The sequence below is a fragment of the Penaeus japonicus genome, unplaced genomic scaffold (assembly GCF_977035675.1).
Source record: "Penaeus japonicus unplaced genomic scaffold, GWHDUDI00000001_assembly GWHDUDI00000039, whole genome shotgun sequence".
Taxonomy (NCBI): Eukaryota; Metazoa; Arthropoda; class Malacostraca; order Decapoda; family Penaeidae; genus Penaeus; species Penaeus japonicus.
In genome coordinates, this window is record NW_028234441.1 from 20,087,002 (window position 1) to 20,099,501 (window position 12,500).

The window sequence follows — 12,500 nt, forward strand, 5'->3', positions numbered from 1 at the left end:
GAATGATTACTAACGAGGGCTGAATGACTACTAACGAGGGCCGAATGATTACTAACGAGGGCCGAATGACTACTAACGAGTGCCGAATGATTACTAACGAGTGCCGAATGATTACTAACGAGTGCCGCCTTCCAACCTACTAACGCGACGACAAAGCATTTCTCTCTACTCACGCACGACCGCCCGTCTCTCACTCACCACTTGCAGGAGCGACGAAGTCCCGGAGGCGAGCCCGGCCTTAGACGGGGCCCTCGCCGACGTCGCGGACCTGGAGGAACTTTCCAGACAACAGAGGGACGCCTTGGAGAGGGACGACCGCCGACTCACCATCTGGACGACCAACTTCACCACCCTCACCCTCACCACGACCTCCTACCTTGCCGGGACGACCGTCACAGCCACAGCCTATTGCCTGACCCCGTTGCTTGCACAAGCTTGCTTCGGGAAGTGAGTGTAAAGCTCCTTCGGTTCCCGTCGGGTGTCTCGGCTGGTCGTCCCCGCTTAACCACGACGACAGGCGGGATCGAGACGACCTCCGGAGGCTCTCTTCTGGTCTATAAGGTCAAGGTGGACGAAGAACGCACCTCTCCTTGATGAAAATGATTCTTCAAACGAACAGCCTGCCGGAGTTCTTCTCGCTCCTGATCATTTATCACGTTGCGTTCTGCTTGTCGAGTAATTTAATTTATTGTTGAGTGAATGTTTGGAATCTCCTCCTCATGTATCATACTAGGTTAATAAAACTTGTTTTATAGTACGTCAAACGTGCCTTTATATGCGGCTTTGCCTTTAGTTATGAAACGTTTTGATCTCAATTTGTAAGTACGATTTGATATAACATCATCATATTTCATTTTGCTTTAGATGGCGAAATGCAGTGAAATCGTAAGATATCAGTCAATCACAAACACAGTTAATGGCTAGTTATGTTTTATAAATCTTTCCTAACTGAATTTCGTTAAACTTTACTGGCATACGCCTTTTTAAAAAAACATTGTGAACAGCTTTCATGGTTACATTATATAATCACCGATGTAATATATATAATAGGAAGTACAATGAAAAGCCATGAAACTTTAAACCTTTACATTTTACGATAACAGGGAAACATACAGATAACAATTTACTAAGATACACCTATCCTTAGAAATAATAACAAGTGCAGTTCAATTTCCTACATGCATGATAACAATAAACATAACATAGGGGTGCTAAGACAACATAAATGATACTCTAACATCTGTATAGAGTAAGGATCAAGATCTTGTCATCACTAAATGAAAGCGGGAAGCAAGAACTGTCGCAAAGCATGTGGACATTTAGCACTAACTCTGAAGAGATTATGTAGGCGAGAGAAAGCTGATAAAGAACCAAAACTATTATTTTTTTCTATCTCTTCTCTCCTTCTCTTCCCCCCTCGTGTTTCTATTTACGTCTTCCTCTCTCTATCTTCTTTGTCCTCTTCATCTTCATCGTCCTCTTCTCTTTCTTCTTCATCTCCAACATCACCCTCGCCCCTTCCTTCTCCTTTCTCCTCCCTAACCATCCCTCCCTTTCCGCGAGACACCCAAAAAAACACTTAAATTCAATCATTCTATTCATCAAAATTCACCAAATTCACCAATATCCTTCGAATAAAAATCCTTCATCAAAATCAATATTTAAAAAAAAAAGAGTCTTCATTAAAATTAAATCATTCTATTCATCAAAATTCACCAAATTCACCAATATCCTTCGAATTAAATCCTTCATCAAAATCAATATCTAAAAAAAAGAGAGTCTTCAACGAGAAGAAGAAGGAAAAAACAAAACAAAACAAACAATAGCTTCCTCTTTAATAGCCTTGTTTGTTACGACCGTTAGAGTAATCGTAAGTGGACGAGGAGCTGTAAACGGTCGAGGTGTCTGTGTCCGCGGGTGAAAATTTCTTCCTGACGGGTTTTGAATTCTCGTTGCAGTTGACGATGAAGAGGAGTTCCTTCTTGAGCTCTTCCGTGAAGGACATCTGAAGGAGAGAGAGGGAATTAGAGAGGTGAATTAAAAGGCCTTTCTTGTTCACGTTGGAGGAAGGACGTGTGGCGTTTTGTTTACATTGGGGGAGGGAGGGGGATAGGGGGTTACGTGACTAAAAGAAGTCACGTGAAGTTAATGATATCTGAACCTCGGTTAAAATGATAGTAATAAGTGAAACAAATATATATATATGCATATATATATGTATGTATGTATGTATATGTATATATATATATATATATATATATGTATATATATATATATATAAATACATACACACATGAAATACAACCACAACACTCTTTCCCTCCTAAAAAAAAAGAAAACAAAGCTAAAACAAACAACATGAAAATAACTTTAAAAAATATACATAGAGAAAAAACAAAAACAAAACTCAATCGAAAAACGATAAAAAAAGATAAAACAAATAAAAGTAACCACGTACCCCATCGTCAGTGGCGAGCTTCCGGGCCTTCCAAGCAAACTCGCAACAGGCGGTCAGACACGCAAGCAAAATCCCGCCCACCATCACCACGAACACGCCGCCCACGTTCTCTAAGCCTAACTCAGCAGCTGAAGCAGCGTCCTTCTTCTCCTCCGTCTGGGTGGTAAAGTTGGTAGAGAGAAAATAAAGGTTTATAAATGGCGGGAAAAGAAGTGTGGTTTTATGAGCGCGGGGGAGGACTTTCTTTTTGTTTGTTTGTTTGTTTACTTAGGAGGGGGTAGGGGGTAAGGGGAACATATGAAACATGAAGTTATACATATCAAAGAATGGTAGGATATATATATATATATATATATATATATATATATATATATATATATTCACAACGGAAGGCTATAATTCTCGTCATCTTAATCTAATCCTTATTAATCTATTGATATAATTTTCTTAATGACTTGAACCACTTTTTGATATAGTGGTGATTTGTGTTTTGCAAGAACAGTCATAGGAACTAAAAAAAAATAAAATAAATAAAATAAAATAAAAAAATAATGGTAGCAGTTTGGCAGGACAAACTTTAAAGTAGGAGAGGTGGTCCCCCCCCCCTCCCTGTAATTCTACCACTGGGTAGAAAGGAGAAGAGAGAGAAAAAGCGAGGGAGACAGAGAGAGAGCGGGGACACAGAAAGAGAGAGAGGGGGGGAGGCAGATAAACAGACAGAGAGAGAGAGAAAAAAAAATGCGTGACGGAAAACATGAATATGTAAATATATATATATATATATATATATATATATATATATATATATATATATATATATATATATATATATATATATATATATATATATATATGAAGTTCAACAGAAAAATACAACAGGTACTGAGCGTCTGCTCCAAATCGATCTGCATCTTAAATGAACCTGAATTCATTTAGGTTTACTCTAATGTATTTATGAATCCATCTATTTCACTATTTCACTTCTCAAACATTTACTTATATCAGTCAGTCTGGCTGTCAATCGATTTATTTATGTCTGGTAATACTGTTTATTGACACATTATTACCAGTTAATCTAGACCATTTGTTAAACATCTTTAGTTTTATGAAACAATTCTATTTTTTTTTTTTTTTTTTTTTTTTTTTTTTTTTTTTTATTAAGTAGATAGAATGTGTGAGGTTCTTTAACTGGCATTGTTATTTAGCGATAGGTTGAGGAAAGAAAGTAAATTGGAATATATCTTTACCCATGTAAAAAAAAAAAAAACACACATACACACACACACACACACATACACATACACACACATACACACACACACATACACATACACATACACACACACACACACACACACACACACACACACACACACGCATGAATGATGATAATAATAATCTAAATGATAGCAAAATCAATGGTAACAACATTAATATTAATAACATAAAAATAAGAATAATACTGATGACAATGATAATGAAGATGATAAAATTTGTAATGAATAATGAAGGTAATGATAATGAAGATAGTGATATGAAGAAGAGTAAAGATCATGATAATGATGATGATCGAGTGACCTTAATCATAATTATAGTTATAATATTATTATAATATTATTATAAATATAATTATAATATTATTATAAAAAATTATTACGGAAATTATTATAATAACGATTATGAAAATCATCATAATGATACTTATAAAAAACAGAATAACAATGATAAGAACAATGAAAATGATAATACTTATTATCATCACCACTATCCTTATTACCAAAGTAATAATAATAGAAACGAAATAACGAAGAAAAGACGAAACAACGAAAGGAAATCACCTCTTTAAACAGTCCACAGATTCGTTCCGGTAAAGGACCAGCCCTCACCATATCCGCCATTTTACTTTTTTCTTGTTTTTGTTGACACTCTTCGATGGTCAATACTGTCGTCAGATGCTTACAAGGGTTCATGAGTCCATGCACCATGCAAAGGCTAACTTACCTTCTTGTCATTACTTTTTTTATGGGATTTTGGTTGAAAAAGGTTTCGTTTTCAATCAAAAAAGGATAAATCTTTGATAATTTGGGGTTTGAGTGTAATTTTCTGTGATTATGTAAGGTGTAGATAATAATTAATTTGTACTTATAATGAAAGTGTGTATAGGGTTTGAGAAACAAAGAGGGGAGAGAGGGGGAGAAAGAAATAGAAAGAGAGAGAGAGAGAAAGAGAAAGAGGCAGAGAGAGAGAGAGAGAAACAGACAGAGAGAGGGGGGGAGAAAGAAAATAGAAAAAGAGAGAGAGAGCGAGAGGGTGGGTGAGCAGAAAAAGGGAGCGAGAGAGAGAGAGAAAGAGAGCGAGAGAGAAAGAAAGAGAGAGAGAGAGAGAGAGAGAAGCAAAAAAGAAAGAGAAAGAGGGCAAATACATATAACCTAATAGTCAAATAATTAAAAAAAGACAGAGTCAAAGAGAGAAAGAAAACGTTACATCACACTTTATTATCTCATTCCAATCGTCTACGTATAGAATATACACAAGACCTAGGCACGGCAATGCGTATTTAAGGAAACCTATCTCAAAAATCTATAATGAACGACTTAAATTGTACAAAATAATGAAAAAATACTACTAATCACACAATGATTAGCAAAGGTTTTATATATATATATATGTGTTTACGTCTATATTATACATTCTACATGAAAGCTATCTTTCGTAAATGCACAACGTTTACACTATCAAACATATTTGATGAATGCTACTGTTCTAACATCTAGGATTCTACATCTTCCTTTGAATGCAATCAAGAAAATATCAGTCGTTTTATAGTGCAGAGAATATTTAATAAATCTTAAATACTTTCGCAGGTATAACTACATATTCCTTTGAATACAATCAAGAAAATATCAGTCGTTTTATAGTGCAGAGAATATTTGATAAATCTTAAATACTCTCGCACGCTGATGTTCATTTGTTTGGACGTGCAACTGCACACTCATGCGCAAGCACGGATATTCATATCTCTTGTGGTATTTCGTGACCTTTCTTTCAGGTCAATGATGATTAAAAAAAGAAAAAAAAAGGAAAAAAAAAGAATTACCTGTACGAAAAATAAGAGTCTTTTTTTTTCATCACCAGTGCAAATCTCGTAAGTTCCTGCGTTCCCAGTAATATAGATATAATGATATTTATAGTATAAACAAGTGAACAGATAAAAAAAATATATAATTAATGCAAATCCTACAGTGATAATAAAACAAAAACACCAACATCGTCCCCTCTCGTTTCTCTCCCCCCAAATAACAACAATAAAAAAACAAAACAAACCGATCACTAACATATCCAAACAAAATAACCAAATGACATACCGCCCCCCCCCCAAAAAAAAAAAAATAATAATAATAATAAATAAATAATAATAACAATGATAATAATAAAATTGAATAAATAGATTAATAATAATAATAATAATAATAGTAATAACAATAATAATAATAATAATAATAATAACAATGATAATAATAATAATAATAATAATGATAATAATAATAATGATTAATATATTTAAAACAAAAAATCCGCCAAAGACCGCCATTTTATTTCCTATCCGAGTATCCGTAGTTGGCGCCATAGGACCCGTAGGTGAAGAGCGGTTCCTCGGGAGTCGAAGGAGCTTTCTTCCTCACGGGTTTCGTGCTTCCAGAACACTTCATGATGAAGCGCACTTCGCTGCCCAGTTCGTCGCAGAAGGAGGCCTTCGGGAGGGAGGGAGAGAGCGGGGTCATTTTTTTCCCTTTTCTCTCTTTCTTTAAGGATTTTAGATGTGAGAGGGAGAGAGCAGGGTTATTCTTTTTTTTCTTTTCTTTTTAAGGGAGTCAGATGTGTGAGGGAGAGAGCCAGGTTATTATTTTTTTCTTAAAGGGAGTTAGATGTGTGAGGGAGAGAGCTGGGTTATTATTTTTCTTAGAGGGAGTTAGATGTGTGAGGGAGAGAGCCGGGTTATTATTTTTCTTAAAGGGAGTTAGATGTGTGAGAGAGAAAGCTGGGTTATTATTTTTCTTAGAGGGAGTTAGATGTGTGAGGGAGAGAGCTGGGTTATTATTTTTCTTAAAGGGAGTTAGATGTGTGAGGGAGAGAGCTGGGTAATTATATTTCTTAGAGGGAGTTAGATGTGTGAGGGAGAGAGCCGGGTTATTATTTTTCTTAAAGGGAGTTAGATGTGTGAGGGAGAGAGCTGGGTTATCATTTTTCTTAAAGGGAGTTAGATGTGTGAGGGAGAGAGCCGGGTTATTATTTTTTTCTTAAATGGAGTTAGATGTGTGAGGGAGAGAGCCGGGTTATTATTTTTCTTAGAGGGAGTTAGATGCGTGAGGGAGAGAGCCGGGTTATTATTTTTTTCTTAAAGGGAATTAGATGTGTGAGGGAGAGAGCCTGGTTATTATTTTTCTTAAAGGGAGTTAGATGTGTGAGGGAGAAAGCCGGGTTATTATTTTTTTCTTAAAGGGAGTTAGATGTGTGAGGGAGAGAGCTGGGTAATTATAATTCTCTAAAGGCGTTACATATCGAAAGAGGAGGTATGGGTATTTTTTCTCATTTGGAGGGGGTTAGACATAGTAGTGAGAAAATTAAGTCATATTTTACTTAGAGGATGGTTGATGTGTGTGAGAGTTATTTTTTCTTTTTTCTTTTATAAAGAGTTTGATATGTGATGGCGAGAACATGCACTTTTTTCCCCTTCCCTTTTTAAGAGGATTTGGTGTGGGAGGAAGAGAGCAGGGTTATGATTTCTTTAAGAGAGTTAGATGTGAGAGGGAGAGAGCGGGGTTATATATTTTTAAGAGGGTTAGATGTGGAAGGGAGAGACTAGGGTTATATATATTTGCTGGAGTGAGAGTTTAGGGTTATAATTTTTAAGAGGGTTAGATGTAGAAGGGAGAGAGTTGAGTCATATTTATCAGAATATGTGTGAGAGTAGTTTTTGTTTAAAGGTGTTTTTTTTTCTTTTTAAGAGGGTTAGGTGTGGTAGGGAGAGAGCTGGGTCATTTTTTTCTTTTCATCAAAGGGGTTACATGTGTAAGGAAGAAAGCAAGGTTTGTTTCTTTTTATTTATATCTACCTATCTATTTATTTATTCATATATCTACCAATATATTCCTCTACCTATATATCTAACTATCTATCAAGTAATCTACCCATCCGCCATCCCCGGAAAAAAAAAATCCCTAAACCTTTAAGTTCAAAATAAGAAGCAAAGGAACCCACCCGCCAACACAGTCCCAGCAACACAGTCCCAGCAACACAGTCCCAGCAACACAGTCCCGCCAACACAGTCCCACCAACACAGCCCTACAACTCACCGTCTCGTCCGTGGCCAGTTCGCGGGCATTCCACAGGAACTCGTATAAGGCCACGATAGCCGCGATGCCCATGCCACCGATCAGGACCACGAACACGCCGCCCACGTTGGACAACCCGAGCTCGTTGGCGCCCGAAGACTTGGCCGAAGACGCCTCGCGCTGCGCCACAGGGGTAGAGAGATAGACAACAGGGGGCGTTGGTCACGGTTAGCGAGTGGAGAGCTAGTGAGGGAGGGTGAGAGGATGAAGGATGAGATGGTGAGGATAGTGGCAAGTGTAGAGAAGGATGAATGAACAATGAATAAGTTCACAAGGCAAGAAATGTCACAGACGCCCGTGACCTGTGGGTTGCTTTCTGCCTTATTCATTTTCCTTCGATCTTCACTGATTTGAAGCTGCTTGGCGATGCGATCATATTTTCCTTCATCACCTTGTACGCAACTTCCATCTTACTATTATCATCCATAATAAGAATCCCCTCTGAAGTACCTCCGCTCGCTTTCAATTCAGTAGATGTCCTAATAATCTACACGTATCGCCATGGGCATTGTTGCAAGCACTGTGATGATAAACGATTCCTCGATGGTCGGTGATGCTGGTGCTGAATCTAATCTCTATCTCACCATTTCATGCTCTATCACATATGGTGCTTGGCGTAGGGGCCGTTGTAGTGTATAGTGGGTGATGCGTGCGGCTGGGCACCGAGAGGAACTCCAAACGACCGGGTCTGAGTCCTGGCTACGGTCCTATGTTAGAAAGGGTAGCCACTCGGGGTAACGGTCTCTTGTAATCTAGCCCTTACGAGGGGGATTTTCGAGACGTAAATCCGGATTATATGATTATGGTACATAGTGTGCAGGATATGGTGTTATTAGTGTTGCATTTAAGCTGTTTGTTATTTCGTACCAAATCTATCTAAGTGGTATCGTACGAAATTTATCTAGATGGTACTTTATTGGTTCTGTCAATTACAAAAATCTCTGTAATTGTTGGTTTTCGGTAATATATGCATTGCTGCAAAGAGGGAATACTCGTCCCCTGCTCTTGCCTTTATATCAATGCAACGAAAACCGCCCATCACATTTCTTGCTTTGTGGAACTAGTAGTTGTCATCCATACTTGTTTCATACTAGTGAGGGTTAGCGAGCGAGGGGGGAGGGGGGTGGGGGATGGGGGATGGAGATGGTGGGTGGTGTGACGAAAGGGTGAAGGGTGAGAAAGAGTGTGAGAGTGTGAAAGGTGAATTGAATTAGCAAAGAGTTAAAGTGGTTGACAAGACAAGAACAGGTGGTGGGGTTTAGCGTGTGAGAATGTGACAAGTGTAAGGGTGAGAGTGAGGTGGTGAGAATGTGACAAGTGTAAGGGTGAGAGTGAGAATTGACAAGTGAAAGGGGGAGAGTGAGGCGGTGAGAATGTGACAAGTGTAAGGGTGAGAGTGAGAGAGTGAGGCGGTGAGAATGTGGCAAGTGTAAGGGTGAGAGTGAGGCGGTGAGAATGTGACAAGTGTAAGGGTGAGAGTGAGGCGGTGAGAATGTGACAAGTGTAAGGGTGAGAGTGAGGCGGTGAGAATGTGACAAGTGTAAGGGTGAGAGTGAGAGAGTGAGGAGTTGAATGTGACAAGTGTAATGGTGAGAGTGAGAGAGTGAGGCGGTGAGAATGTGACAAGTGTAAGGCTGACAGTGAGAGAGTGAGGCGATGAGAATGTGGCAAGTGTAAGGGTGAGAGTGAGGCGGTGAGAATGTGACAAGTGTAAGGGTGAGAGTGAGAGAGTGAGGAGTTGAATGTGACAAGTGTAATGGTGAGAGTGAGAGAGTGAGGCGGTGAGAATGTGACAAGTGTAAGGCTGACAGTGAGAGAGTGAGGCGATGAGAATGTGGCAAGTGTAAGGGTGAGAGTGAGGCGGTGAGAATGTGACAAGTGTAATGGTGAGAGTGAGGCGGTGAGAATGTGACAAGTGTAAGGGTGAGAGTGAGAGAGTGAGGAGTTGAATGTGACAAGTGTAATGGTGAGAGTGAGAGAGTGAGGCGGTGAGAATGTGACAAGTGTAAGGCTGACAGTGAGAGAGTGAGGCGATGAGAATGTGGCAAGTGTAAGGGTGAGAGTGAGGCGGTGAGAATGTGACAAGTGTAATGGTGAGAGTGAGGCGGTGAGAATGTGACAAGTGTAAGGGTGAGAGTGAGAGAGTGAGGAGTTGAATGTGACAAGTGTAATGGTGAGAGTGAGAGAGTGAGGCGGTGAGAATGTGACAAGTGTAAGGCTGACAGTGAGAGAGTGAGGCGATGAGAATGTGGCAAGTGTAAGGGTGAGAGTGAGGCGGTGAGAATGTGACAAGTGTAATGGTGAGAGTGAGGCGGTGAGAATGTGACAAGTGTAAGGGTGAGAGTGAGAGAGTGAGGAGTTGAATGTGACAAGTGTAATGGTGAGAGTGAGAGAGTGAGGCGGTGAGAATGTGACAAGTGTAAGGCTGACAGTGAGAGAGTGAGGCGATGAGAATGTGGCAAGTGTAAGGGTGAGAGTGAGAGAGTGAGGCGGTGAGAATGTGACAAGTGTAAGGGTGAGAATGAGAGAGTGACAAGTGACAAGTGTAAGGGTGAGAGTGAGAGAGTGAGGCGGTGAGATTGTGAAAAGTGTAAGGGTGAGAGTGAGAGAGTGAGGCGGTGAGAATGTGACAAGTGTAAGGGTGAGAGTGAGAGAGTGAGGCGGTGAGAATGTGAAAAGTGTAAGGGTGAGAGTGAGAGAGTGAGGCGGTGAAAATGTGACAAATGTAAGGGGGAGAGTGAGAGAGTGAGCATGTGACAAGTGTAAGGGTGAGAGTGAGAGAGTGAGGCGGTGAGAATGTGACAAGTGTAAGGGTGAGAATGAGAGAGTGACAAGTGACAAGTGTAAGGGTGAGAGTGAGAGAGTTAGGCGGTGAGAATGTGACAAGTGTAAGGGTGAGAGTGAGAGAGTGAGGCGGTGAAAGAGTGAGAGAGAAATCTGATGGAGAATCGCTGAGGGTGAAGGGTGAAGAGATCTTGGCAAGGGTCATACAAGATTCGTACAAGGGTGAAAGGGACAGGCTAATAAGTGTGAAAAGAAGCTGTGCGAAATGTCACAGGGATGTTTGGCAAAATTTCCACACTTACGAAAAAAGGATAACTGCCATATTCACGAGAGTGACAGCAGAATAGTAAATGTCAGAGAAGATTAGGAATTAGGAAGTGAGAAAGAGAGAGAAAGAGAGGCAGAGAAAAAGAGAGATCGAAAGAGGGAGATAGTGAGTGAAAAAGAAAAGAAAAAAAGAGACAGATAGACAGAAGAAGAGAGAGCATGAATAAAAGAGAGAGAGAGGGAGAGAATGCAAAAGGTAAAGATGAAAGATAGTCACAAAAAAAATAAAAATAAAAAAATAACGCTATAAAATCTTCTGGAAAAAGAATGTAGGACTCCGGTCGCCAATGTCATTCCCGATAAAAAGAAATAAATAAAAATAAAAATAAAAACATAAACAGTAGGCGTAAATAGGCACGAAAATGGCAGTGACATTCGAAAACCGAACAAGAAAAAAAAAATCAGACACTGAATTATTTTTAGGTTTTGGGAGGAAGGGGGGATACGAGAGGAAAAAATACATATATATATAGATATTTCACATGTGAAATAAGTAGCCATTAGTAAAAGCATTCATATTGCATAATGTTAATAGCTTTATTGCAGCGTAAACATGCACTTGCAACATGCAGTCGAGACTCGTCTTGCAGAAATGAAGTGAGCGAGGATAAACAGGGAGTAACGGAGCACAGATGATAAAGATTGAAGTAGGAGTAATTGATAATAAGTAAGAAACACGTGTTGAAACGATGAGTGATGAAGGAAAGAAGAGAGAGAGAGAGAGAGAAAGAGAGAAAGAGAGAGAGAAAGAGAAAGAGAAAGAGAGAGAGAGAAGGAGAGAGAAAGAAAGAAAGAGAAAGAGAGAGAGAGAAACAAGAAATGAAAAAGAGAGAAGAGGAAAAGGAGAAGGAAGGTGGGGGGGGGGGGATAAAAATCGAGGCTGAGACCAGCTTTCTCCCTCTTGTTCCTCCTCCCAGCTGTCTTCGGAGAGCCTGGAGTCCAGACGAATCTTCTAGAAGGAGATCCACCAGCTGTGTCTTCTCAGTGTTGTTCTTGTTTTGTACTTTTTTAGGACGCAAAACTATTTACGATTTGTATGGTAGCTTCTACTTACGATTTGTGTGGTAGCTTCTACTTACGATTTGTTTGGTAGCTTCTACTTACGATTTGTATGGTAGCTTCTACTTACGATTTGTGTGGTAGCTTCTACTTACGGTTTGTGTGGTAGCTTCTACTTACGATTTGTGTGGTAGCTTCTACTTATTATTTGTCTGGTAGCATCTACTTACGACTTGTATGGTAGCATCTACTTACACTTTGTTTGATAGCATCTACTTACAGTTCTAGTTAGCTGTTATTTATTTATTTTTTTACCAAGTCTAATACACTAAACAATACAAAAAAGTTAATGTCAAGTTTTTGTTTATCACGAAACAATCGTTTTTTTTATCTAGTAAATCATCAGAGTTTCTTGAAATATATAATAAGAGGTGTCAGGTAATATATTTTCCGTTGTTATATTTTTCGTATTATATAAAAAGTTATATTTCCATCGGCTATTTTTATGTATTATACTATAAGAAGAGAAAGTTAGATTT

At 39.1% G+C, this 12,500-nt stretch overlaps 1 protein-coding gene across 9 annotated transcripts in view; it reads right to left on the reverse strand.

The window, feature by feature from the left end:
* Positions 1-1,071: 1,071 nt before the first annotated feature.
* Positions 1,072-12,500, reverse strand: part of LOC122264116 (glutamate receptor ionotropic, kainate 2) — a 65,322-nt gene continuing 53,893 nt past the window's right edge. For 5 of the 9 annotated variants that reach the window (XM_086533309.1, XM_086533310.1, XM_086533308.1 and 2 more), the window contains exons 18-19: positions 2,459-2,614; positions 1,072-2,005 (exon numbers count right to left, since the gene is read on the reverse strand). In XM_086533309.1, coding sequence (XP_086389435.1) covers positions 1,835-2,005; positions 2,459-2,614 — 327 coding nt within the window. In that variant the 3' untranslated portion in view covers positions 1,072-1,834. Of the gene's footprint in view, positions 2,006-2,458; positions 2,615-6,032; positions 6,211-7,812; positions 7,972-12,500 lie in introns of those variants that run through there. The other 4 variants (XM_086533313.1, XM_086533312.1, XM_086533311.1 and 1 more) reach the window with 3 other exon arrangements.